At 39.7% G+C, this 27,810-nt stretch overlaps 3 protein-coding genes across 3 annotated transcripts in view; 2 read left to right on the forward strand and 1 right to left on the reverse strand.

The window, feature by feature from the left end:
• The window catches only part of XPOT (exportin for tRNA), a 134,079-nt gene that overhangs the window by 1,067 nt on the left and 105,202 nt on the right, over positions 1-27,810 (forward strand). The window lies entirely within an intron of this gene.
• LOC116667657 (mitochondrial import inner membrane translocase subunit TIM16-like) lies at positions 7,229-7,957 on the forward strand. The gene has a single exon (XM_032493325.1). It carries the CDS (start codon positions 7,528-7,530, stop codon positions 7,891-7,893), a length of 366 nt encoding a protein of 121 aa, XP_032349216.1. The 5' UTR covers positions 7,229-7,527; the 3' UTR covers positions 7,894-7,957.
• Positions 25,190-27,810, reverse strand: part of C12H12orf56 (chromosome 12 C12orf56 homolog) — a 68,406-nt gene continuing 65,785 nt past the window's right edge. Inside the window, exon 13 of the mRNA XM_014565743.2 lies at positions 25,190-26,536. Within this exon, the coding sequence (XP_014421229.2) occupies positions 26,407-26,536 (130 nt within the window). The 3' untranslated portion in view covers positions 25,190-26,406. The remainder of the gene's footprint in view (positions 26,537-27,810) is intronic.

Raw genomic sequence — 27,810 nt, forward strand, 5'->3', positions numbered from 1 at the left:
TACTAGCACCAAAACCGACAGTGAAAGAACATACTCAAGTAATATAAGAATTCCTTAGATAGTAAAGGTGGCATCATAAATCAGTGGGGAAAGGAAAACTTATTCAATTTTATTCAATTATTAGTGAAGGAGACATGATTATGGAGGAAAAAAGACTTTTACTCTGTATTCTGCAACAAAAAATAATTCTATGTAAAAAACAAAACCATAAACAAACTAGAAAGAAATACAAGTGAAAATTTCATTGATCTAGAAGTAGAGAAGAATCTAATTACAAAAGAATTGTAGGAAATTACAAAGGAAGAGATTGACTTGACTCAAAATTTCAAGAAAACACAGTGCCAACCTGGGTGAGAAATATTTGTAATGTATGTGAGACAAAGATTTGATGTGCTTAACTTATCAGGGTCTAGTAATCATAGAAGTGCAGATTAAACTATTGTCTTTTTCACCTATCAGATTTTTTAAAAACCTTTGTTTAAGTGCTGGTAAATATGCAGTGACTCTCTTTTTATACACTGCAGATGGGAGTGTAACTTGATATGACCTTCCTGGAAAACATTTGGCAACATATATATATATATTTTTTTCTTTATTCTTATTTTTTATTGAGGTGTAGTCAATTTACAATGTTAGTTTCAGGTGTACAGCAAAGCGATTTAGTTATACATATACATACATATATATTTTCAGTTTCTTTTCCATTACAGCTCATTACAAGAAATTGAATATAGTTCCTTGTTCTATACAGTAAGTCCTTGCTGTTTATCTATTTTATATATAGTAATGTATATCTGTTAATCCCAAACTCCTAATCTATCCCTCCCTTCCCTTTCCCCCTAGTAACCACAGTTTGTTTTCTATGTCCCTGAGTCTATTTCTGGTTTCTAAATAAAATTTGTATTTAAATGACATCATACGATAATTTATCTTTCTCTGTCGGACTTACTTCAGTTCATATGATAATCTCTAGGTCCATCTATGCTGCAAATGGCATTATTTTACTCTTTTTTATGGCTGAGTAGTATTCCATTGTGTATATATACCACATCTTTATCCAGTCATCTGTCAATAGACTTCTAGATTGTTTCCATGCCTTGGCTATTGCAAGTAGTGCTGCTGTGAACATTGGGGTGCATGTGTCTTTTCAAATTATAGTTTTCTCCAGATATATGCTCAGGAGTGGGATTGCTGAATCATATGGTTAATCTATTTTTAGTTTTTAAAGGAACCTCTGTCCTCCATAGCGGCTGCACCAATTTATATTCCCACCAGCAGTGTAGGAGGGTTCCCTTTTGTCCACACCCGCTCCAGCATTTATTGTTTATAGACTTTTGAATGATGGCCATTCTGACTGGTGAGAGGTGATACCTCGTAGTTTTGATTTGCATTTCTCTCATAATTAGCAAAACGGAGCATCTTTTCATGTGCTTTTTGGCCATCTGGATATCTCCTTTGAAGAAATGTCAATTTAGGTCTTCAGACCATTTTTTGATTGGGTTGCTTGTTTTTTCTTTGTTTTTGCTTTTGTTTTGATACTAAGCTATGAGCTATTTGTATATTTTGGAAGTTAGTCCCTCATTGGTTGCATCATTTGCAAATATTTTCTTCTACTCTGTAGGTTGTCTTTTCGTTTTGTTGATGGTATCCTTAGCTGTGCAAAAGCTTTTAAGTTTAATTAGGTCTCATTTGTTTATTTTTGCTTTTATTTCCATTACTCTTGGAGCTGGTTGGAAAAAATATTGCTGCAATTTATTCAGAGTGTTCTGTCCGTGTTTTCCTCTAGGAGTTTTATAGTATCCGGTCTTACATTTAGGTCTTTAATCCGTTTTTAGTTTATTTTTATATATGGTGTTAGAGAATGTTCTAATTTCACTCTTTTACATGTAGCTGTCCAGTTTTCCCAGCACCACTTATTGAAGAGACTGTTCTCCATTGTAGATTCTTGGCAATATATATTAACATTAAGTGAAAGTAGATGCACAGTGTCTAAAACACTGAGACAAAGTAGATGCTTAATAAATATTAGTACTACTTATAAATGTTACTATTATTGTTATTTTTATCATTAGCGTCATCATACCTTTTAATCAGTGGAGCACCTAGAATAATAACTTGAAAAATTATTAACTTTAATAATAGTCAGTTATTTTACCAGCAAAAGGGAGTTTATTCAGGAATAGCCAGAGGAATTGAGATTCAGGTTATGGAAACTATGGTTGACCACAGGCAAATCCACAGAACTTGGAAGGGAGCTTGCTTTTATAGGGAAAAGGGGGCCTTGGTAGGGGCTGTCGTAACTAAAGAGTTCACTGGAGGACACTGGGAGTCCAAAGTTTGGAGGCTTCTCATTGGTTGGGGCGCTACAGCCTCTGACTGGCTAGGCTATGGTTGGCCAGAAAAATGGTTTTCTTCATCCTGCTGGATAATGAAGTAGGCAATACCTTCCTGTGGGAAGGATGTGGGGGTATGTCTCTTCCAGTCTGGGCTAACTGATGGTGTATGGCTGTGAGAGCTCCTCCTATAGGCATGTTCTGACTCTGATTTACCTCATGTTTCTCTAATTCCCACAAACTTAATTGATATTTGTTATATATTTGATTGGCTGATTATCCTTGTCTCATAAGAATTTTATAGGAAAAGATACTGAGTTAATGACATGACAAGCTGTTTAAACATTGCTGTTGTAAAGATAGAGGTTACTTTAAATGATCATCTGGTTCAGCCTATAAGCAGGACACTTTGGACAGTAGCAAGAAATGTTTTCCTTGATAATGTGTTGGCCATCTATTGCTGCTTATCAAATGACCCCAAGGCTTAGTGGATTAAAACAATAAAAAATCATGTATTCTCTCTCACAATTTCTATAAGTCAGGAATTCAGGAGTGGCTCAGTTGAGCATTTCTGTCTCAGTGTTTCCTAAGGTGGCTGTCAGATGTTGGCTAGGGATGTGGTCTTCTGAAGACTCTTTGGAGCTGGAGAAACTTCTTTCAAGGTGGCTCTCTCACATGTCCAGTGGGCTGGCAGAGGCTGTTGGCCACACATGGATCTCTCCAGGGGATGACTTGAGTATCCTCCCCACTGTATGACTACTGGCTTATCTTGGAGCAGGTGATCAATCTGATAGACCAGAGCAGAAGCTGCAGTGCTTTTTATGACGTAGCCTTGGAAGTCACACATCACCTCTGCCAGTATTCAGGGCCATCCTTGATTGAATTTAGGTAGACTAGGGACAGGCGTGAATGCTAGGAAGTAAGGTTCAATGGAGGCTATCCTGGAAGCTGGCTACCACAGATGATGAAGACATTTCCAGCTTGGAGAATTATCTGTCTTCTTAAAAATGTCTGAGGATGGAATATTGCTCAAGAAGTTGTTTCTTCATTTCAGCCCTAATCTCTCCTATTAAGTCTGGAAAAACAGTTCTGCTCAAGACCATTGATTTGATACTGCTCTTTATAGGTTCTTCAAGATATCCTTAGTGATAGTGTCAGTGATGAAACCATTTTAGTGATAACAACCCATTTTGAGGGCAAAATGATATTAAAAACAGGCAAGGTACTTATTCATTCATTTATTCAAGCATCCATTTTTTTCATTCATTTGATAAACAGTTGACTAAATTTTACATCTGGTCGAAATACACATAAAGCAACGTATTCCCCAAATAATTTTGCAATTTAATGATTATGCCAGTTAATTCCTACCCCAGTTTTTTTGTATTTGGGCTTACTCCCTTTTTGCTGATATATTTTCTTGACATTTTACTAACATAATAATAAAACTATCATTGATTTAGCACTTACTGTGTGCCAGGTGCTTTACATATCACTAATCTTCCAGCAAATCTTCAAGGTAGCTGTAGTTATCACCATCTGATTATGGAGAAGTTAAGTAATTTGTCCAAAGTACAGCCAGTACCTGGCAGAGTGAGATGCAGACCGAGATCTGTCTTTCTTTTCTCCGCAAACATGACTGCTGTTAGAGAGTTTTCCCCTTTACAGTATGCCTCCCACCTGAGAGGTAAGAGACTTCCACATTATTATCAGGCATTCTCAAACTGTTTCTGCAGTTGCCTCCCCTTTTATATTGACAATATGGTTGAAAGATATGATTTCAGTGAGAAGTCTTTTTTTCAGCCTACCAGGGGGAACCAGATATTTGATATGGAACAACCCCTTTCATTTTCTCTTCAGATTGTTTACTAAAAAATACCGTACAATTAGCAATACATTTTGTAGCTGTTTAGCACCTAACTTTCATCTAAATTACTTACCCTGTTGTATGAAAAAAAAGTCTGATGGAAAACAACAACCCTTTTTTTTTTTTAACACTTAATTAACTGTTCCCATTTTGTTTTTCCTACACATGTAAATATAATGTGATTTTGAAATCAAGAGTAGATTATACAGGGTAGTGAGTTGAGGAAATAATCCAAACTTCAAGAGAGAAAGAATATTCTGGATCTCTTTTCTAAATCAGCATTGGTATAGAGCCGAATTGTCCAATATGGTGGCTGCCAGCAACATGCAGCTATTTTACATTTAAACAAATTGAAACGAAATAAAATTTGAAATTAGGGTCTTCATTAGCTCTAGCCACATTTCAAATGCTCAGCAGCCACCAATGGCTAGCGGCTAACATATTGGAAGCACAGATACTTAAATTTCCATCATCACACAGAGTTCTGTTGGACATGCTAGAAAGAAATAATGTCATAAGAAAGAGCTTCACAGATTAAAACAAAATAAGCCAAAAGGAACAGAAAGTTCTGTTATTGTTTGAAGCCTATTTCATCCTTTTTGACAATATCCACATTTATGTTTTCTCTTTAAAATGTTACATATGTGTGTGTGTGTGTACACACACACAAAATATAGCTAAATTTATTGAGTACTTAATAAATTCCAGGAATTGTGCCAAGTGCTTCACATGATTTAACTCATTTTATCCTTAGAACAATGCTATGTTTGCTGTGGAAAATATTTTTCAAAAGAGAGAAAACCAACCTTAATCCCCAAACCCAAAGATAATCACTGTTGACTTTCTGGTGGATGCTGTGGTGTGCTGCCCAGATCCCAAGACACAGCTGCCAGGAATGTTGGCTGCTGGTGACTCACAGTTGAATTCTTCTCCAGAATTGCCTTCTGTGAAGGAAACTGCCTCATGCTAGGTTCTATCTCCTCCCTGGGAACAGCCCAAATCCCATGACTGGTCACTTGTGAAGGTACAAAGAGACAGTCCCTCAACTGGGACAATCTGGGACATCCAGCTTCCCATGGGACCAGTTAAAGTCTGTGGCATCTGCCCTAGCTCTGCCCACCCTGCCTCCCTTACAGCTACTGTTCCCGAGAGCACTCTGCACTTAGCCACCTGCATGCAGAGCTCTGCCTCAGAGTCTGTTTCGTGGAAAACCCAACCTCAGTCAACATTTTCAGCGTATAAGTTCCAGTTTTTTCTTTCTGCATGTATCTATTTAACTTCTAAAAGATCTGTCTAAACTTAATTCACCCCAACAAATTTGATGTTTTCTTGTCTTGTTTTATGTGTTGATTTTTTAGTTGATAACATTTTATGAATAATTTTGCATGCAACTAAGTATATTTCTATACTACAATTTGTTAACAGCTCCCTGAGATTCAAATGGCACATCATAACTCAGTCAATCTTGTGTTCTCAAATATTTTTGTGTTTCCTGGTTTTTGCTGTGGCAGACCCCCAAATTTAGCAGACCAATATCCATTCCCAACTTCTCTCTCGCTTGCCTGCCTCCGGGATGGGAAAACCCAAGTATTTTGTTTTCCTAGCCTTGCTTATCCCTAGGAGTGGTGTAAGTTCCAGCCTTCTAGAAGTAAGGTGAAGATTTCTGAGGTTGAGGGGGAAGTTCCAGGAAACCTTTTGCCTTCCAAATAAAATGGGACAGCCGAAACTGGTATCATCTCTAACCTAGTCTCTCTGCTTTGTGAGGAATAAGATAAGGAGCTGTGGCAGCCATCTTTCATCCATGAGGAAAAGGTCAAGAAAATGAAAGGCTTTTGGCCTTGAGATTGTTGAACATTTAAACCAATGCTAGCAACTACCAATCTCTGGATTTCTTGTTATGATGAGGGAAAAACTATTTTTTAACCTACTTATGTTTGAGTTTTCTGTTATTTACAGTTGAAATCACTTATAAATGTCATTATCCTTGGATATTCATGATTAGAAGTAATGCAGTGTTAAACATCATTGTATGTGAACACTTGAATAGCAACAGCTAACCATAAAAATCAGGGAAGAAGAGAATTAGGATCCTGCATTTCCAATGTTTCTTCTTGACCATATGCAGCTCTGTCCTTAACTGTCCCATTTTCCTTTTCTTGTGGGGACTAGAAAAATAATGCACATAAGGCTTCCTGAATTCTTCTAAAAGGCAATACTAGTTAGAAAAAGAAATAGACCTTTTGTAAATCAGAATCTTACTTCTTCAGGTAGGATATGTTGGCAAATGCATCATGCCACAGTGTTCACACTCACTAATACAGAATAGCAAGGTTTCCTTTTTTTGGAGCAAGTAGTACGTGAACTGGGTTGTATTTTAGACTAAGTCATGCATTAACTCGCTGTATATTTGACTGGAAATCATTAATGTCTCTAGGGTTGGGATATTTTATCCCCTGAGGATAAATATGGAGAATCAGAGAAGCTGAACTGAACTACCATTTGAAGTAGAAGGGAGCAGTGCTAAATTGGAAAACAGATGTGAGAATTATGTTTGATTTCATCTTTCTAGTGGCAGGCCCTTGACAATGCAAAACCTGAATCTGGTGAGTCGACGTCTATGACTCCCACTTACCGAGGCTTGAGGCCGTTTCTAATTTGGCAGCCTCAGAGACCTCAGGGTGGTTGGTTCTGGTGCAAAGTAAAGCATGGGGATACATTTCCATATTGTAGGGAATCAGAGTATCTAAGACCTGAAGTGTCCAAGATAGAGATGCTCTGGCTCATTCCTACTGGTATCTTTAGGATGGAAGATGGCTCCAGATCTGGCCAGACTGTCACCACATTGCTCCAGACTGGACTAAACTAGACTGCCATAAGCAACAGAGTGAAAAAGCAGCCTAAGGAAATCATGTATCTGATGAGGAGATAACATTCAGAATATATCAGGAACTTCTGCAACTCAACAACAACAACAAATATAATCCAATTTAAAAGTGGGCAAATAAGATATACAAATGGCCAACAAAACATATGAAAAGATGCTCTGTATCACTAATGATTAGTGAGGTGCAAATCTGACCATAATGAGTTATCATTCACATTCGTTAGAATGGCTACTACAAAAAACAAAACAAAACAAAACAAAATAATAAGAGTTGGCGAGGATGTGGAGAAATTGGAATCCTTATGCCCTGTTGGTAGGAACATAAAATGGTGTGGCCCCCATGGAAAACAGGGTAGTGGTTCCTCAAAAAATTAAAAATACCTTGAGCTAGAGCCGCAGGCCCCGGAAGCCAGAGTCCGGTCCCCCGAGGCAGAGCGGTCGCCATGGCCAAGTACCTCGCCCGAGCCCTGCGACAGGAGTTTGCAGCCAGCCAGGCAGCAGCTGACCCCCGAGGCCGCGCCGGACACCAGTCTGCAGCTGCCTCCAACCTCTCTGGCCTCAGCCTCTGGGAGGCACAGCAGATTCTCAGCGTCTCCAGGCTGAGCCCCAAGGAGATCCAGAAGAACTACAAACACCTGTTCAAGGTGAACAATAAATCTGTGGGTGGCTCCTTCTACCTGCAGTCAAAGGTAGTCCGAGTGAAGGAGCGCCTGATGAGTAACTCAGGATCCAGGCCCAGGAGGACAGAGAGAAAGAGCAGATGCCCTCCCATTTGGCTTCTCCCACCCTACCCTGCCCGTTGCCTCTAATTTATAGCTCGGTAATAAATGTCTTTTCCGCATTAAAAAAAAAATTAAAAATAGAACTACCATATGATCCAGTAATCCCACTTCTAGGTATATATCCAAAAGAACTGAAAAGATCTCAAAGAGATATATACACATCCATGCTCATAACAGCATTATTCACAGTAGCCAGGAGGTGGAATTAACCTAAGTGTCCATAAACAGATGAATGGATAAAGAAAATGTGATATAGGCATACAAGTGAACATTTTTCAGCCTTGGGGGGTGGGGGGAGGGAATCCTGTCACATGCTACAGCATGGATCATGAGGACATTTTGCTAAGGAAAATAGGCCAGTTAGGAAAAGACAAATACTGTATAATTCCACTTATGTGAGGTGTCCAGAGCAGTCAGATTTATAGAGGCAGAAAGTACAATGGTGGTTGCCAGTGGCTGGGAGAGAGGAATGGGGAATTGTTATTTAAGGAGTATAGAGTTTCAGTTTGGGGAAATTAAAATGTTCTGGAGATTGTTGCACACCAGTGTGAATGTACTTAACACTTGGTGTTAAGGAGGGGAAGGAAGAGGAGATCAAGATCATAAGTGTCCAACAATGCTTAAAATACTTACTATCTTGGCCCATGACAGAAGAAGTTTGCTGACCCCTGCAAATAATATTGCTCATGCACATTTTGCATTTTTGTATTTTGTTGGCGTATTCGGTGTAAGAAATAGGAACCACTCACACTATTTTAAGCAACAAGGGATTTAATACAGGGTATCAGGAGCTTACAAAGTTATTGGAAAGGCTAAAGGAATAAAGCGGGGTTTCCAGGAATGATTTCTAGGACAAGACTGCTGGACTGGTCTGCCAAGGAAGCTGCTACCTCTGCAGTTAATCAGGAAGATGGGGCGTCAGGGAACTCCACTGGTACTGTTGAGTTCAAAGACAGACCATTGTAGCTGTTATCTAAGGATCAGGAAGGAAGGGTGGAGAATGCATGTGTAGCATGCGTAGGATCCTGGGTTCTATCCACTGTACCTCCATTTGAAAAAAACAAAAAACAAAAAACCCCACAAAGATCAGGAAGCCACCACTGCTCATGTGACTACCTCTCAACGCCCATGGAGTTAGCACCTAGACACTGAAATGATTGCTGCAGAAAAGCCCAGCGTACCCACGGCTGAGTTTGCCAGCAGAAACAAAGCAGATGGCTCCAGCCTGCAGTCCATCTCCCAAGTGCTTCTAATTGGCAGAACAGAACCCTAACTGCAGGGAGATGAGCAAGGTGTGGCTTTTAACCTGCAGGATAAGAAAGCACACTAGAGGTTTGGAATGGATGCTGAGAGCCAGTTCAGAGTACCTACCACAGCTGGATTGTGGCGTTAGGCTTTTCCCAACTCTTCTCATCTTTGTCCAGCTCCTTTTTCTTTTATTTGAGAAAACTTCTCTGACACTCCCTTCCCTACCTCCACCCTTACAGGATGGGATGCCCTTCTGTGAGCTTCCATTAGCTCTTAGCTCTAGCTCTGCAATGTGTATATCACTCCCTATCAAAACATCCTGGTTTCTTCCTCCACTAGACTACAAGCTCCTTGAAAGCTGAAGCTTGGTGTATATTTGTTGAGAATAATAAACAGTTCCTATAATACAACATCCCAAATAGCATTTATTTTCCTATTTTCTTTGTTCCATACTTTTGTGTGCTGGTATCTGTATAGGGTGAAATCTAAAAAAAAAAAAAAAAAATGTTAACGTTCTGGATTTCCTTTTAGCAAAGCAAAGAGAAGTACTGATACCCTGTATGCGTGTATCCTTGTTTGACTCTGTATACCTACATAGGTTAATAAATACTGTGGAACAGCTAGTGTTTGAACATACTCAAGTGACAGGTATATACCCATTAGGTAGATACTATTTTTATTCCCATTTTATAGATGAAGAAAGTAAGGTGTAGAGAAGATAAGTAGCTCTTCTGCAGTTACACAGGAAGTGGCAGACCTGGAACTCACATCCAGCTCTGGCTAATACCACCATCAACCACTATCATTGTGGTGATGATTGTGATAATGATGTCAGCTGATGGTTGCACACATTATGCTAAGCATTTTACATGTGTCATCTTGAGCTGTTTATTTCCTTGGATCGAGTTGATGCTTAAAGGTTGTTACAATGTGGTAAGGTAGAGAGAGCTCTTGATATCTGTGGTTTCTTCCTGGCTCTGCCACTCATTCACTGTGTGACCTCAGGTAAATTCCTAACCCTTCTGGACTCCAGTTTTCTCCTCTGCAGATCAGTGAATAATCTAAAATACTTCTAGTTCTGAAATCCCAGAACTCTGTGAATAAACTCTACCTTGTTTTTCATTCCATAATTATTATTTCTGCATAGTAAAACTTTTCTCACCCTCTGAATTCTAAGCTCCTGTAGGATTTCAGTTTTGTTTTACTGTTTTTTTTACATCTTCCATGGTACCTAGTCCAGTGCTCTGCATAGTACACAACAGGGCTCATAAGAGGTGTGCATATAGTATATACATATATACTTCCAAAGGGAAGTATCCATCTTCACAAGAAACTGTACTTACTGTCAGATGTTACTTTCTTTTGGGGGTGACATTCAGATGTAACTTAGGGCTGCCTGGAGAGAAATCAGTACTGAACACCTTTGGAAACATTCCTTTTGTCAGAGATAAGATCCTTACCCTTAAAGCAGAGCTGTGGTCACCCCCCAGTCGTCGACTCCTGTGACTGAATGTGGAAAGGTTTCTCTTACGAAAATTGTGTTGTGTGCATATAAAAGGGTCTTGGCTTGTGAATACTGCCAGACCCAGAAGGGAGTTTTCTATGGGGGACCCGTTTTTATTCTGCTTCCTGTCTCTTATAGGGCAATCAGAAAATCACAAATCATTCTGTAGTTTTTCTCAATCTTTTGAGGAATCACTTCTTTAGAAAATGAAGTTTAAAAAGAAAAAAGGAACTACAATTCTCTCCAAGTGTATGAATGACTTGTGCACAATGCAGAATGTTTCTGAAACTTTGACTTTACATCGGTAGTTCAGCCATTCTCAAGAAAAACAGTTATAAATACAGATTAAATAAGAGAATTAAGATTGAATTTAGCTATTTAATTTAATATAACTATTAAAAATAGCTACATTTAGCTGCTATTTTACATTCTAGGGGAATGGCAAAATTCACCTCTGGGGTATGTGGAGATTTTGTTTGAGAAGAGGAAAAAAATAGATGGGCCTTTTGGGATTGTGAGTTAGTTCACATGGAGGACGGTTTGACTCTGAGAATTACACTGCTTGGAATAATAAAATTACAGTGATTTGGACGTGAGAACTCGGAAAAGAGCTGGAGGAGAAGGAACGCTGAGCAAAACGGCACCAGGCAGGTCCTGCGAAGAAAATATAGTGAGAAATTCCCTATGTTGAAAATGGCACTAGAGCTTTTATGTACTTACATCTCCTGTCCTGTGCTATAGTGTAGTCCTTCCTCTAATTCCCAGACTTTCAGTAAAAGTCTTTTATAAACTACCACTTATATGTAATGGTGCTTGGGGAATGAATGAGAAGGGGACAGTGGTCACAACAGGATGAGGTGGGGCAAAGAGGAGATGATAGCCACTAAAGAGACAAAAGCAGTTTAGAGATGATCAAGAATTCCTTCTTAACCTTGGGGGAACCTTGGGGAATTAAAGGATCAGGTCAACTGAGAAGCGTGGGACACTGAGGTCATTCCAGACGACACATGAAGGGTTAAAGCCTGATTCCCACTCAGTGGGAAAACCCCCAAGTTGAGCAGGGTCAGCGTGGATGGGTCCACATGCTCTTTAAGGACTTAAATACAGAGAATTCATAGAGAAAATTGCAGACTGATAATAAGAACCGTTCATCTCAGTGCAGAAACTGCATATTTAACAATAGCAACCAAACAGAACTCTGTAACCTGTTCGTATGTGGATCTGTGCATTTCTTAGTAACTGTCACCATGGTAGCAAGGCAGTTTGACAAGGGTGCCTTCTAAGCACAGTACATACAAAGGAGAGAGAAGAGCTAATCGTGTCCTGTCTTATACCTTGTTTAACTGTGTTGATCCTGTGTCTCTGACTGTTAGCCTCTGACGCTGCTCTTCCTGATCAAGCACAGCGCTAGGAATATATTAGGCACTACAACATGTGTACTGATTGACTGAATTGAGTAAATGGCGTTCCTGCTATATCTTTCTTTCTAAACTATAGAGTCACCTAGCAGAAATGTGATATAAAAAATGACTTCTGCATGTTGTCTAGGGGATCAAAACTAGGCCATTTTCCTGCTGGGCTGGCCCAACACGGATTTCAGGTTGAGAGGGTGAAAGGACAGAGACTGGGGACTCTGAGACACTGTATTATTAGAAGACTAACAGGTGAGTGGTAAGTCGAATAGTAAGTAAATTCACTTTCATCAGTGAGGTCATTCAAGGCCTAGAAGCTTTGTGTAGAGACTTTCTGCCCAGGCACAAGGACAGGTTTGGCAGCAATTCCAGGCCCGAGTTAAAACCCCGAGGACAGGGAGTTCCACAGATTTGAGCTTCAAACTGAGAAAGCTTTTTAGGCCCCTGCCCCCACCTTTTACTCAATTGACACTCAGCTTGGGAAGCCTCCTTATTATAACAGCTCGAGTTAATGATAATCTTTTATTATAGCCTTTTCCCTAATATGTTCTTACGTTTTATTTTAACTGCCATCTATATAATTTCTCTGCACTTCAGTTACTTCCATTTCTCTTTTTAATGTTTTGTTATTTCACATTTCTTTTTAAAAGTGTTTGAACGTGGACGTGCCCTCTTTATTTTAATAACCAGGGTACCCAGATCTGCCACTTTCAAGTCTGGCTTCCTGTAGTTTCAGCAAATCCTCAACGTGTGCCACCTCCAGCTTGTAGACTGATATTCCAATCATGTTCAAGGCTGAAAACAGCAGCAGGAATTTGTCCTTAGAATTCTTTAGCAGTAGCTGTCAGTTGATAAAGCCCAAATCTGGCCAGTCTGGTGGCTCAGCTCCTGGGATATGATTATCATCATGGCATCACCCCAATGGGACAAACCAAGTGGGACCAGCCTCATGTGGAACCTGGAGAGGAACAGGTTAAGTCCTTCCAAACCTAATGAGGAATCTGACCTAGTTCTTTGAAACTAGAGTGCAGCTGAAAAGTATAATTCGTTGCAAATGTGTTTCTTTCTTCATCCAAATTACTTTTGATGCCCTGTGAGACACAGATCATATGGACTCAGATCACAACTACTAATAAGCTTGACTAATTCAGTATGAAATTTGGGGAGCAGACAAATAATGTGACTTCATTTTATGAAAAGAATGTTTAGGCCTCTAGTTATGAAAGTCTGTGAATACACAGTTGGTGTGGTTACAGCACTCACATCTCCTCTCCACACCCCCTCCCCGTCCCCGCCCCCACTGTGTTTAGCACAAAGGCTGGCGCAGGTGCTCGGTGAATGTCAGTGTCGAAAAGAGTAAGGGAATGAATTTGAAAAGCTCCTGCAGTCTGATTCCTGCCTACCTGTCTAGTTCGTTGTAGTGTTTCCTGCTGCCCCCTCCCAAACACATATAGTTTACACTTTGGCAACGTAGCTGTTGAGTTTCCTAAAAATCTCTCCTGCTTTCCCACTTTTGTACCTTTGCTGTTACTATACCCACTGCCTGGAATGCTCTTCTCTCACATCCCAGACTAAGAAAAAGTTACTTTTTTCCAAGCCTCTCTCAAAAGCTCCTTCCTTTGTGAAAATTTTACTGATTATCTCAGTAAGATACAAGTCTTTTCACCTTCTGTCATAAAACTCTGAGTCTCCTGGCCATTTGTTATCAACTACCGAATTATACAACTATTTTTGTAGTTAACTTATTATAAGCTTGTGTGTAGTAAGCTTCTCGAAGAGAGGCGCTGGGTCTTGTTACTCTTTATGTGAGTAGCACACAGTTGATAGTCAGTAATTAGTTGCTGAAATGAGTACAGTAATCACTTATGCTAATGGCGTACTGTGAACCCCAGCACATTTTTATCATTTTTCTTAATAAAATCTAAATGTTGTTCTCATAACTGGACGTTATTTAAACTCCCAAGTAGATTGGAATTATATCTTTGTCAACATTTTCTTTCCGGTAGGAGATTGGAGCACCCATTAGGACAAAGGGACTCTCCCTTTGTGTTCTGAATGCTCATGGACTTGTTTGGTTCTTTTAGTGGCATCATTCAAATTCACACACCTTGTGCTCCTCAGAGATCTTTTGAGTATTTTTCCTAAGTATGTACGTGTCATTAAATTCTTAATTTCTTTGATTTTTCATTCCAGTAGTTCTCACCTGCATTGCTAAAAGATGGCATTTCCATCCATTTATCCATTAATATGTAAGGCAGAGGTCTTCATGGAGACCCTTGGGGCTGTGCTTTCTGCATTTTATTAAACATTTTTTTTCCTACAAATGACCTCTTCTTGACACTTAATGATAAAAGCAAAGTTTCTCTTTCAAAAAAAAAAAAAAATTTAGCTATCACCTACCGCAAGGCCTAAAGAGAGAAGAGATGAAGCACACATTATCCCAGAATTGTGGCTGGACGTGAACTGAAAAGCTTCCTTTTTAAAAGCAGAAATACTGCCATTTGCTTTATTTCCTAAAACTTCTAGTCCTCCCGAGGAAGGTTGTAGTATCTCATTCAGGAGATTCTAAGATTTAAGACAAAAGAGGTAAAGAGGTAGACAAAAAAGACAAAATTTGGGATGATCTTTATTCCCACCAGTGCCCAGGTAGCAGTCCTGGATGACAATGTTCCTAGCCTCCTGAAAGCATGATTCCTAAAGCAAATGTTCCTTCAGTCAAGTCCTCACCAGTTTTTATTTTAAACGAATTCTCTTTTTAGCAGGCTCCGTCTCTTGCCGATAGCTGGCTCCACCTCTGTTCTCTCTCTCACTCTCTCCGCATCTCCTTTCCTACCTTTCTAGTCATATTTCTGTCCTTGTTTTCATTCTCTTTATTCTAATTGATATCATAATATTTGGTCATAAAATACTTATCCATTTTTGAGGTAATTTCAGTAGCCTTCCTGTGTTAAATGATATTTTTCAAAACATCTGTTTCTTATTGAAAACATCTGTTGAGCATCTGTGATCAGCCAGATCCCGGGCTAAGTAAGGCGATACAGTCATAAACAAATCATGGAAAGCCCTGCCTTCATGGAGCTCATAGTCTGCTAGAGGTAGCAGTCATTAAATAAATAATAGCATAAATAACTAATCACTAAAAGTGTGTAACAGAATGGAATCAGAGATAGCCTTACTGAGAAAATGACATGTAAGCTGAATCTTGTCAATGCAAGAATGAATGAGGTATGAAGGGGCTTGGCATGTTCATGGTAAAGAGAGAAGACCAGTGGGAGGGTGGGAAAGAAAGAAAAGAAAAAAAGAGAGAGAGAGAGACCAACGTGGTGGGAATGTTTCAAGCCAAGGGAGAGTGATTTGAAGGGAGGAAGGTAGGGACCAGGATATGCAGTGCTACCACAGGCCAGGTTATGTATTTAGGACTTAATCCTAAGAAAAATGGAAAAGCTACTGGAAGGTTTTAGATAAGGAAAGGATATGATGAGATTTGATTATTTTAACAATAACTATGGGGAAATTGAAGATTCAGGGGACCCATAAAAAGGCTACTGCTGTAGCCTAGATATTAGTGATAATGGTTTGGACTGTTAGAAAAGTGGGTATTTTTAAACTGTGCTGTGGACAGAACTCACAGGACTTAACACTTCCATCTGAAGAGTTTAGGTCCATCCAGCTTAGAGGCAGAGGGAGAGGCGAAATGACCTCTCATGAAGCATAGGAGGTTAATTAATGATAATAAAGTATAGTATTTCATTATGGAAACATGCAGATAAAAGAAGGACAGACTCTGCCTTATTAGAATGTAAACGCCATGCCATGAAAGAGGGATTTTTTATTTCTTGTTCACTCTTGTGTCTCTGCCACTTGGAACAGTGCCTGACACATAGCCACTAAATAAATATTTGTGGAATGAATGCCGAGGGCTGTAAGTACAGTACAGAAATTATCTAAGCAAGTTCCCTTGGCCAAGACTCTGATTACAAGAAGAAAACTTCAGATTAAATTTTACCATCACCCCCTCACATTACCTCTCTCAAGAGGCAATGAGATGAAGCTTTGTTTTTTAATCATGGCAAATTGAGGAATTTTTGCAAACTATCCAGATGGGCTAGAAGAAGAAAGATGGACAAAATGATTGTTTGCCTGGGAAGCTTGGCTGGGACTAAGGGAAGGTCTTTGCAGCCTAGTGGCTATGCAAGAACCCCGCAATGAGAACTGTGGTGAGTCTGAGTGTGTCTGGGTGTGTGGGCTGAATTCCTGGCTTTAATTACAAACAGGAGTTCATCATTGCTTACATCACACATCTACAAGACATATAGATCCCCTCGCCAGGAACACCCAAAAACAAAGGCCTATCTGACTGCAGTCATCTTCCAGCTCTTCCAAACTGAATTTTCCACATTTAAAATGCTGAATCCACTTGTAGGCTTCTGAGAGGAGCCAGCTCATCTGGTGTCTAGAGCAGAGGCTGGCAAACTGCCACCTGCAGGACCAGTTAGCCTGCAGCCTGTTATTTATTCTTTAACAGCTTTATTGAGATATAATTCACATACCGTACAGTTACCCTTTTAAAGCGTACATTCAGTGGTTTACAGTATAGTTGGATGAGACTACAGAGGATCTAGGGTGGGAAGGAGAAAACATGCCTACCCAGGAGAAATGGATTTTCTGACAATGAAAACAGGATGCAAGTGGGCAGAGGAAGGGAGCAAGTCAGGATGTGCCGGAGCTTAGGGAGACTGCCATGTTTTCACCTGAATCATTATTATAATCCTTCCAAATGTGAGTTCTCCCTATCTTGTAATTCTCTCCCAGAGTTCTATTCCTAATATTCGTATATTGTTTATCAGACTATCATATATTGTTCATCAGAAACCTCCAGGGATTTCCCACGCCAGCAGACCTCTTATTCAGAACCACTTAGCCAGGGTCCCTTGTGATCTGCCACATCTTAATTTTCCAGCGCTCACTTTGTATCGAAGTCACCTAGCTGGCATTTCGGGATTCTGTGCTTTTGCTCATGCTTTCTTTTCTACTTGGAATACTTTTCTCTTCTCCAAATCCTAGACACATTTTATTATTGTTATCATGAACTATTTCAAGCATACAGAGAAGAGAATAACATAAGAATATCTGCGCGCTCACCACCAAGCATTGGCACGCGTTATCATTTTGCCGTGTTCTTTAGTTTTCAAAAAATATTACACGCTTAGACATTTTTAAAACCTCCTCAAATACAAAATCTTCTAAGTTAGGCCCCCTTGATGCACCCAATCAGGATTAAATTCTCTCTGTGATTTCCTATAGCCCTTTTCTTTATACTTCTGTCATCTGACCTGACCTACCCTTGTAAACTGTCTTCTGTAAGTGTTCATTACTGTTATCATTCCTGTAGAGTGGTACAAAGATTATTTTAGATAGTCAAAGGAAAAGACATTTTAAAAATTTAATTGTGTTTAAAATGCACATTAGAAATATGTAAACACAAGTATTTAAAAATATGTATCTAGAATATCAATTCCAAGACTTACCAGATATTCTTTATGACATGGCTGAAGTAGGAGAGATACTAGAAAAGTATTGAGTAAATAATGATGTTACAAAAACATGGATTAAATAAAAATACAGTTGATATGGCAAAAATTTTGAAGGTTGTACTCAGATAACTTAGCTTAGAGAATTTAGCTTATAGGAACAGGGATGCAGTTTTATTTTAATTTTTTTGTATACCCCAAGTATCCAACTAACTACAAATAGATGCTTATTGATTTGAATTGATTTGTCTCTGGGACGGCGAGATCCTCGCAAGTCATATGGAGCCTCCTAAACCTCTGACAGACCGCGTGTCCCCACACTGTCCCCACACTGAGCGTCCCCGGCACATGTGACAGAGACACATGGTGCTTTTTGCCCTCTCCCCTCCCTGTCCATATGACACATTGCCCCAGGTGGGGCTCGATAATTATGACGTAATGCTAGTAATAGTCGTCATCTGAAGGAATGAGGACTCACAGTTGCCAGAATGCTCTAAGTATCACTTCCACAGACCTAGCTTCCAATCTCAGCAAATTTCAGTTTGTGGGCTGTTTTTAGAGAAGTATTTCTCAGTCTCCTTAAAAATCACATTTTTGTGGCATCTTTTCATTATTGTTAACACTGAACCATCTGAAGTCACATTGGCAACTGCATTTGGTCTTAAGACCTGGCGGCGAGGCATCGTTTTGCTGTGCAGCAAGCTTGGTGTGTGATGGTAGCCAGATTATGTCATACGGTTACAAAACTGCTGTCCTGCCTTCCAGCTTCTCCAAGTAAGTGTGACCCTTATATGAGTTTCTCTCCTTCTACCCTAAAATGACCTTATATGCTCTCAGATATCAGAGGATCCTCCTCCTTGTGATGACATCTTTCACTTTGTGCATTTCCTTTCTTATAGCCTATGTTTTGAGGTGGTGGTTTGTGGGTGTGGGGAGTCCGGGGAACCCCCGAGGCCTCTCAGTCACAAAAGATCAGAATACGTCTGAAGTTTGGTTTAACCCCCAAAGCTTTGCTGGTATTGGAATAATTATGCTTCTGAGAGAAGCTTGAGAGGCTTCTGTAGGTGGCTTTAACTTGACTTCTGTTTTCTAATTCCCCCTGCTAAGGCACGGGGCTTCCCTGATCTTAGAACTCCACGCCAGGCCTGGCTTCTGACCAGGGTATAGGTACAACCTTACTACTTTATCATCCAAATGAGGACACTGTTGAAAATGAAGCAGGGGGTGCTGGGGGAAAAGACATAAACCCCCCAGGGAAACCATGATGTTAAGTCAGCACGCTTTAAACATTTGAGCCCCTTATCCTCTGCAGTAGAGCCTCTCAAATTGGGGTCTAGATTTCAACTTGAAAGTCTGTGGGGTTTCTTAGGGAATTTAAAGTTCTATGTTCATTTCAGTGAAATGCCTGTGTTTGCATTGTTTATGTTGATCTATTGTTTGTCCCTAAGTGGGAGAACTTTTATTGTCCCTGGCCAGAAAGAGAACAGAAGCAGACTGCATACATAGTGAAACATTCAAGCCAAGGGACAGTCAAAGGTCAGCATGGCCTGTACATAAAAACGTGTGGTAGTTCTGAAAGGAGGCAGTGAAACGTGATAGCAGGGTACTGAACTTAAGTGCCTGTGTGGTATATTCCACCATCTTCATTCTTGTGAGAGGAGATAGAGTTTGAGCAAAACGTCATGTATTACATCAATGATATTAATTTGCATTCAGTTTCGTAAATTTTTAAATCATACATTAGTGTTGATTTTATAAGAGCATCTGGAACTTTTTCACGCCCGGGTTTATGTTAGTACCTATTAAAGAAGCAGGACAACAAAAATTCATTGAATTTTGAAGGTCTGCAGGAGTTTTAAAAGTTTAAGAATCAATGCTCCTGGTTAAAGCAAAGTTTTGCTTTTCTATCTCTGTCTCCTAATCCAGCTGTGCCCTCTGCTGGTTAGAGTTTCTAATAGAAGCAAAATAGTCCCTTTGTGGTCCTTTTCCAAATGCATTTGTAGGTTAGCTGTACAGAGGACAGGGTAATTCTCCTGTGGAAACAGTGTTGTAAACAATGGCAGATTTTGCAGGATAGCCCACAAAAGCCCACACTGGCCCTTTGCCACTTGATCCACACCTTCCTTCTCCCTCCTCCGCTGCTCTCCTTGCTGGCAAAACAAGCAAATCGTCATACCCACCGTCACTGCCACCACCACTACTCTGTCCCCATCGCCACCGAAAGTGGGAGGAGGAGGGGAGGGGGTAGTGCTTCAGTCAAATCCAGCATCTTTATTTATAGGCACCATTTGTACCCCAAAACCCACACCCCTCCTGGAGTCTTGAAGAAAACTTAAAGGTCCCCTTTGCCTCTTTCAGAATCTTGGGACAAACAATCAATCTTGCTTCCTTTTCTCCTGCCTCACCTGCATGTAGTGTCTCCTAGCTCTCTAGGGTCAAAGCCACCTTCCAAGCAAAAGATAGCAAGAAAGAAAACAAAGACCAGAAAAAAAATGGAAAGAAAAAAAAAAACCCTTTGCCCCAAGGTTTTCCCAAACACGGAAGCCAGAAATCTCTCAGATAAAAAAACCAACATATCTTCAAATGTATCTTATTTCCTCCGAGCTTTATAGATTTCCCTCATCAGTCCCTTTCAGGGACTGGCTGGAAGAGGAAGGCTGAGGGCAGAAGCAATCTCAGTCCACTTGGTGTTTATCATATATCATCAACATTTAAGTGGTCAGGTGTTATTCGCGCTGTGTGATCCCAAGGGCCCCTCCCCAGTGAGGGTCAGTGACAATGTGGACCCTGTTGTGTCTAGACAGATATAAATCCCATTTTAAAGGGACTAGGAGAACTCTTAAGAATACTACTGAATTCATTTAAAGTGACAAAAGGGAAAACTTACATGATTTTACAATGTAGAAAAAAGCTGGAAGAACATACAGACGAGTAAAACACTGATGCTGGTTAGAGTGCCTGACTGTGGTGAATTAGTTCATTTGAAATTACCCTAACATTGATATAATGTTGTAAAATTTTATTTAAAATAAATGAAGATGTTCTTGTTTTATCTGTTGCTACATAGTAAACCACTCTAAAACTTATAGGCTTAAAACAGCACTTTATTTATTTAAAAAATCAAGTTTATAGAAACAGAGTAGAAAGTGGTTGCCGGGGACTAGGGGTTGGGGGAAACAGGGAAAGCTTGGTACCTCTCCAAATTTTCAAGGGTACAAACTTTCAACTACGAGATGAATAAGGTCTGAGGATCTAATGTACAACATGGTAACTGTAGTTGATAACACTGTATTATATAATTGAAATTTGCTGAGAGTAGAACTTAAATGGTCTCACTGCACCCCACCCCCCAAAAGGTAAGTATGTGAGGTGAGGGATGGATTATTGAGGCAAGGGGGGAAGTCCTTTCACAGTGTATAAGCATATCTAATCATCACGTTGTATACTTTAAATATCTTACAATTTTATTTGTCAGGTATACCTCAGTAAAGCTGAAAAATCTAACTCTTTATTAGATCTCACAATTCTATAGATTGGCTGGGCAGTCCTTGTACAAGTCTTACTTGGAGTCTTTCATGAGTTTGCTGTGACATGGCATTTGGAGCTGGTGCTCCTCTCTGTGGTCTCCTTCTGCATGTTTCTTTAGCCCATTCCTTCACTCAACATAGAGGAAACACTTGGTGCCAGGCACTATCCAGGTGTTGAGATAAAATGTACTGAATAAGGCAAATGAGGGCCAGACCCTCGTGGAGCTTACATACTTAAGTTCTTACACTGCAAAGAATAAGTAAGTAAACACAAATGTTATAAGGTAATGTCGGTGGGTGGGAGGCTACTTTGGAGTGATCAGTGAAGCCCTCTTTGAAGTGACATTTGAAGACCTGCTGTGCAGATGTCCAGGGCTGGAAAGAACTTGGAGATTGGAAGGAAAACCACAAAGGCCGACATGTTTAGGGAGCAGTGAGTGAGGAGAGTGACTAGGTTAGGTCACAGAGGTAGTCAGAGGCCAGGTCATGAGGGGCCCTGGAAGCCATGGGAAGGACTTTGGGTGTCATCTTGGGTAATAGGAAGCAATGGGAGGGTTTTAAGTCATAAATTGTGTTGATTTCCATGTTTAAAAGAACACTCCACTCTCACCTTAGAGAAAGGATTGCAGGGGTCAGCAATGAAAGCAGGGGGACTAAACAGGTTACTGTAGTAGGTGATGGGGGTTTGGACAAGAGTAGCAGTAATTGTGGGAAGCAGATCACTCATATTTTGAAGGAGTTTCCAATAAGTACTGCTGATGGATTGCGTTCGGGGGATGAAGAGAAAGGAGAAAACAGAGGTCTCACAAGTGTCTCCTCCTGAGCAGCGGAGTGAATGCAGTTCAGTTCACTGAGGGGAAGGAGTCTGGTGGAAGAACAGATTTTTTTTATTTCGGGAGAAGGCAAGGAGGAAAATCTTAAATTCCACTTGTACGTGTTTAGCTATATCATGCTCCCTTGATAATCTGTAATTGAACTGTATAATTTAAGGTTCATCCTCATCTGTGCAAGGATGAGCCATGATACAATAAAAAGTGCCATACTGCCTGGGAAATTAGAGTTAGGGACATGTATTTAAAGTATAAGTTATTTTACTTTTTAAAGAATCAACAGAATACAGTAATCCAATCATAAAGGACGGTCAAATGTGCTTACACATTTTCAAGAAATCAATCATCTAAATTATTAATAATAAGTAGTTCATTTGTGTCCTTTTTATTTTTAGATTTCAAATATAAGGAATATCATATGGCATTTTTCTTTCTCTTTCTGGCTTCTCTTAGAATGATAATCTCCAGGTCCATCCATGTTGCTGCAGATGGCATTATTTTATTCTTTTTATGGCTGAGTAGCATTCCATTGTGTGTGTGTGTTTATCCAGTCATCTGTTGATGGACATTTAGGTTGCTTCCATATCTTGGCTATTGTAAATAGTGCTGCCATGAACATTGGGGTGCATGTGTCTTTTCGAATTATATTCTTCTCTAGGTATATGCCCAGGAGTGGGATCGCTGGATCATATGGTAACTCTAGTTTTAGTTTTTAAGGAACCTCCATATTGTCCTCCATAGTGGCTGCACCAATTTACATTCCCACCAACCACGTAGGAGGGTTCTAAAGTATAAGTTCTTAAAGTTAGTATCTTTCTGGTTAGAATAATTGCTACCAGCTATTGAGGGGTTTTTATTTGTTTGAACCATATGAAATGGTAGATATTGGCAATTTTAAACTTAAAAATGGCAATGCCATGTGGTTTGTCTCAGTATATACTGGCCGTGGAACTATGTGTTTACCTATAAATGAATGAAAATCCACAAAAACCCTTAATGTAACCTTTTAATAACTTATGATTGATAAATTGGAAGTTTGGAAAGAAGTTAAATAACCTGCCCAAAGTCTGATGACAAGTAAGTAGGCAGGCAAGAATCAAAGCGAGGTCTTTCTGACATAGCATCTGGACTCTTAGCCACAAAGTTACACCACTCAGATTTCCAGCCAGAGTCCTGCTGCCTTCTCCGAAATGTGAACAGCTTCAGATCCAAAAGACAGATACACAGACACAAGAGGGCTTGGTCTGACAGAATGAAGAATTGCTGACTGTCTCCCTCCTCTAGAGAGCCAAGTCCAAGTGGAGTATTACATTTTAGAAGTAAATGCAATGAACAGAGAGAAACCAGACAGTGAGTTAACACTATTAAAGGTTGCTGAAAATTTCCCATCAAATTTATTTCTTCAAGAGGTTTCCAGCTTCTCTTCCACATTTATCACCAAAACGCTCTACCAATACATTAAATATAAAATGAGGGATTCTAACCTCGGAGGAAATTTAATGCCACAGGCTGGAGCATGTGACCAGTCAATGAGCTGTAACCACTTTTATCAAATGCCTTATAGCACATCTAATACCATGCTCTCCAGCATTTCTATGCACTATGAAAAGTGGTACCATTAGTGAGTGAGAGTATGGAAATAAGTAAAATACATTATCAATTATAGGGACTTCAAGCTTTCCCTTCTTTACGTAATTTATAGATTATCTGGATTTCAGTAAAATGAAGAAACTCTTCATTTATTTATTCTAACACTGTGAATCAATTAGGAACTCTGTAGGGACAGAGAATGACTCTGTCCATTTGATCAGTTAGTAATTAGCTGTGTAAGTCAAAGGTTAAAAAAAGTTTACATGACTAGAAAACTTTCTGTCTGCCCTTGGGAAGGATATTTCCCACAGAGCGCTTACATTGAGAATGTCAGTGAGAGTCAGCAGTCCTTCATGGTGGTGAATAGCAGAAATAGGCACTTGTCAATTAAATCACCCTCCTGTTAACACAAAATTGAATTCTCAGTTTAATAACCAAATGAATGTGTTCTTCAGTGCTTTAAAGATTAAGGGCTGAGTATAGTAGCTAGTTCCCAAATTGGTCCAAAAAATAAGGACTGTACTTACTAATCTCTAAGTTCTCAGCCGCTTGGATAGTATTTTAATAATAGTAAATCCTGCATCCTCACTGCTTGCCACATATCATGCTGTGTGCTTTACCAACACCTTTTCATTTAAATCTAACAGTCCTATGAGATAGATTATATCTTTGTTTTTGACCAAAGCGTAGAGATGTTAAGTAACTTCCCAGGGTCCAAAAGTAGTGCAGAGCTGGATTTAAACACAGTTATTTGACCTCAAAACCCATGTATATATAACGGTGGAGCAAATTACTATGACTTTACTCTTAGTAGGGGTAGTAAACGGCAGTGTTTATTTTTAAAGGTTGTCAGAGAGCCTAGAGTCTTGAACCCAGCCTGAAAACTGGCTGTGTGTGCTGGCCTCTTTGGTGATTCTTTGTAGTCTTAAAAAGTTACATATTGAATTTTTTTTCTACAACTCGTTTCACTGAAAAATAATTATTTTGTGGCTGAGATCAATATTTAGTCAATCAAATGTGTATGATCACTAATAGAGATGGATTATTTAGTGATTTTTCTTGGCTTTGGCAACTATACAAAAAAAACACATAGTAAGAAAGAATTGTGGCAGGACAACCTTTCAAAGCATTAATTTCTAGGTGCTCCCTCGTCTCCCAGACTGTCCAGATGAATAGCCATGTGTCATAAGAAAATCAAGATGACAAATATTCAACCATATTCAAAAAAGCTGCTGACTGAGGCCTACATGGAAAGATTCAGGTACATTCAGACTGACCGTTTGCTCGCAGAGATGAGCTGAAGGATGCTCTCAGCTTGAGGAGAACAGTGGGAGAACAGTGGAGAGAAGCAGGCAACAGGGACAAGAAGGCACACGGGAAAGAAACCCCGAGCCCTCTCCAGAGCCTCCCTGGTGATTGCCCAGAGCCAGGGCGCCGCTGAGAAGCTGAGGCAGAGCGGAGTTGATCCTCTTGTCATTCTGCAGGCTCTGCTGTCCATCACTTGTCCAGTTTGAAGTGTTGCTTGCCATTGTCAGGAATCTTTCTGTATTCTGATTGATCATCTCTTGGGAATGTCCCTCATCGAACAGCTCAGGACACTTGTAAACACCATTTTGCTGCTTCTGCCCCCAGATTGGAGAGTAGAAGACTTGTAGTCCTGGATGGGGGACAGTGGAGAAGGTCTGCATACTTTCTGGGGCAATGTTGGTGACAGCTTTCTTTAGTCCAAAGAAAGCAGGATTATTTGGAATCAATGTGAAATCATCCATTGAGCCGGGATAGCAGAGGAGCCCACTACCCCGTTACAGCGTTAAGACATGTCTCGTCCCAGGCAGAGAATGTTAGAGCTGGAAGAGAACTTGGAGACCGTCTGGTCCTACCCTCCTCATAGTACAGGAGGCCCAGAGAGGAGACCTGACTTTTTGAGGTCAAACGGCTGGCTTTTAAGTAGTGGCTTAGCCAGAGCCAGAAATAAGATGTCCTGAGTGAGTTTAATTCCCTCTCCACTGCACAGCACAGGCAAAACCTGGTGTGGGGGCTCTTTCTTTAGTGGCAGATTTTTCTCTGATCCTCCCTCAAGTCCTAAGTTGAATGGAGGACCCAGTTCCTAAGTCCTTAGAAGCCCAAATTCAATAATAGCTCAACAGTGATGCCAAACTTAAGGTTTTTTGTTGGATTAAGTTACTTTATTGCCTAAAGATATAGTGAAGAGATTTTTTAAATAAGTGGGAGAGCCATGACTGCTTATAGACAGTGCTGCTTTCATAGAGACTCTACAAGACTGCTCACGTGTGCCTGGGTGCTCAGGTGGCCCGATGTGCTCAACTACGTTGAACAAAGTCCAAGCTTCTTTCCTTGGGATAGTGAGGAACTGACCTTCTTTATAGCTATGCCTGTGCCTTCTCCTCATTCTTCCATGAATACTTGTCAATGGAATTTTTACAGATGGAGAAGGAGGTTTTTGTCCTATCACCCAGCATTTCTCTATCATGATCACTTTGTAATTTATACTCCCCCAAACAACTGACCTCTGGTTATTTTCAGTGACTTCACACCACTCACCATTATTACACCAACAAAACTCATCAAGGTGCACTTTCTACATTTGCTCTTCATGAACTTCTGTTCCCTTTATAGGTTTTTATGTCTTTAGAAACTTTTTCTTTTAGAAAAATACTAGTCTTGTGCACCACTTTATGTATGTGAGTGTATTTAAATAGTTTCTTTTTTTTTTTTTTTTTGTAGCAGGTCAAAAACTTTAAAGACTTCTCTTAGAGAGGTATTGATGGAGCCTTCAAATAAATCTTTGTTTATAGGACACAGGAATAGCGAGATGTTAATCAGTCAAAAATGTTTCTCACAAATATTAAGTTGACTTCCAACTAACATTTTATACTCTTATGAACATTTCACACATTGTTCCTGTTCAACCAACTTCAGAAGTTCATGGAAAAGTTGAGTGGTAGGTTGGGTAATAGGGTAACACAATGGGAGCCTTTTTTCCAAGGCTGGCATGTGAATAAAGTACCTGCAAATCATGAAAAGAAACAAAACAGCTTTAAAAACAAGACTTTTTCACACTGGTCACATCAGTATGTGCGCACTTACTGGGGTAGGGGTGTTAGACAGGTGGGAGTCTAACCCAGAGACTCCAGCGACATTTTTAACCCTCCAGCCTCCCCCATTTGTGACCAAGAAGATCTCTGGTATGTGTGCCTTTCAGCTCACTGGAGCACTTTACTTCAGCAAAGAAAGTGAATTGCATTAATAATGCATCAGTTATCAAAGCATTAATAAGCAAGCCAGGACTGGCCTTACCACAGTGTGAGCTGAGGCTCCTGCCTCTTGTATTTGCAAGCCATACACAGCAGTGGAGTTGAAATGGGTCAAGCTGGGGTGACCACTAAGGCCAAGTCAAGAGGGAAGAGGAGGGTTTGTCCCCACAGCCTCACTAAAACTACAGTGGACCCTTGAACAACCTGGGTGTGAACTGCACGAGTCCACTTATACCTGGAATTTTTCAATAAATATACAAAAATATATGTGTAGAACATCGTGTGCAAGACTAGTATGGAAGTGGATAGCCCATCTGTATAAGGCATAAGATGAGTAATGTTTAATGTAAAATTAATAATGTGTTAGTTTTCTTATTACTGTTTTATAACTTCACTTTATAATAAAAATATTACATACCATATAGTATGCTTCTCCCTCTTGTACCTGAAGAAGCTGGGTATCAGGCTATCATCACAGGTAAGTGTTTTTTTGTTTTTTTTTTTTTAAGGTAACAATGTTTCCAATACTATATTATGACTATGACTATGGTACTATATGCCATATAATTTTTATAACAACGTATTCATTATTGTATAAGCTAGGCTACCACGAAGCAATCATATTGCTGTTTCTTTGTTATCATGCATGAATTGTATACCTGTAAATAAATGTGAATTTCTCTTTCACATTATCTTTTCATTTTTGATTCTAGTGTTAGTAATGCGTGTGATATCTGCGATGTTTTGTATCATGTAAGACAATATTGATGTAGGTACTGATAGATGGTTCATCTTTTAAAGACAATGTAAACTTACTGTATCAATTAATACAGTACAGTACTCTGAATATGCTTTCTCTTCCTTATGATTTTCTTAATAATGTTGACTTTTCTCTAGCTGCCTTTATTGTAAGAATACAGTATATAACACATATACAAAAATATTTGTTAATAAACTGTTCATGGCATCAGTATAGCTTCTGGTCAACAGTATGCTACTAGTAGTGCAATTTGGGGGGAGTCAGAAG

The sequence above is a fragment of the Camelus ferus genome, chromosome 12 (genome assembly GCF_009834535.1).
Source record: "Camelus ferus isolate YT-003-E chromosome 12, BCGSAC_Cfer_1.0, whole genome shotgun sequence".
Lineage (NCBI taxonomy): Eukaryota > Metazoa > Chordata > Mammalia > Artiodactyla > Camelidae > Camelus > Camelus ferus.

What these genes read in the sequence shown, in the direction of transcription:
- LOC116667657 (XM_032493325.1), top strand. Translation starts at nt 7,528, where the DNA reads ATGGCCAAGTACCTCGCCCGAGCCCTGCGACAGGAGTTTGCAGCCAGC.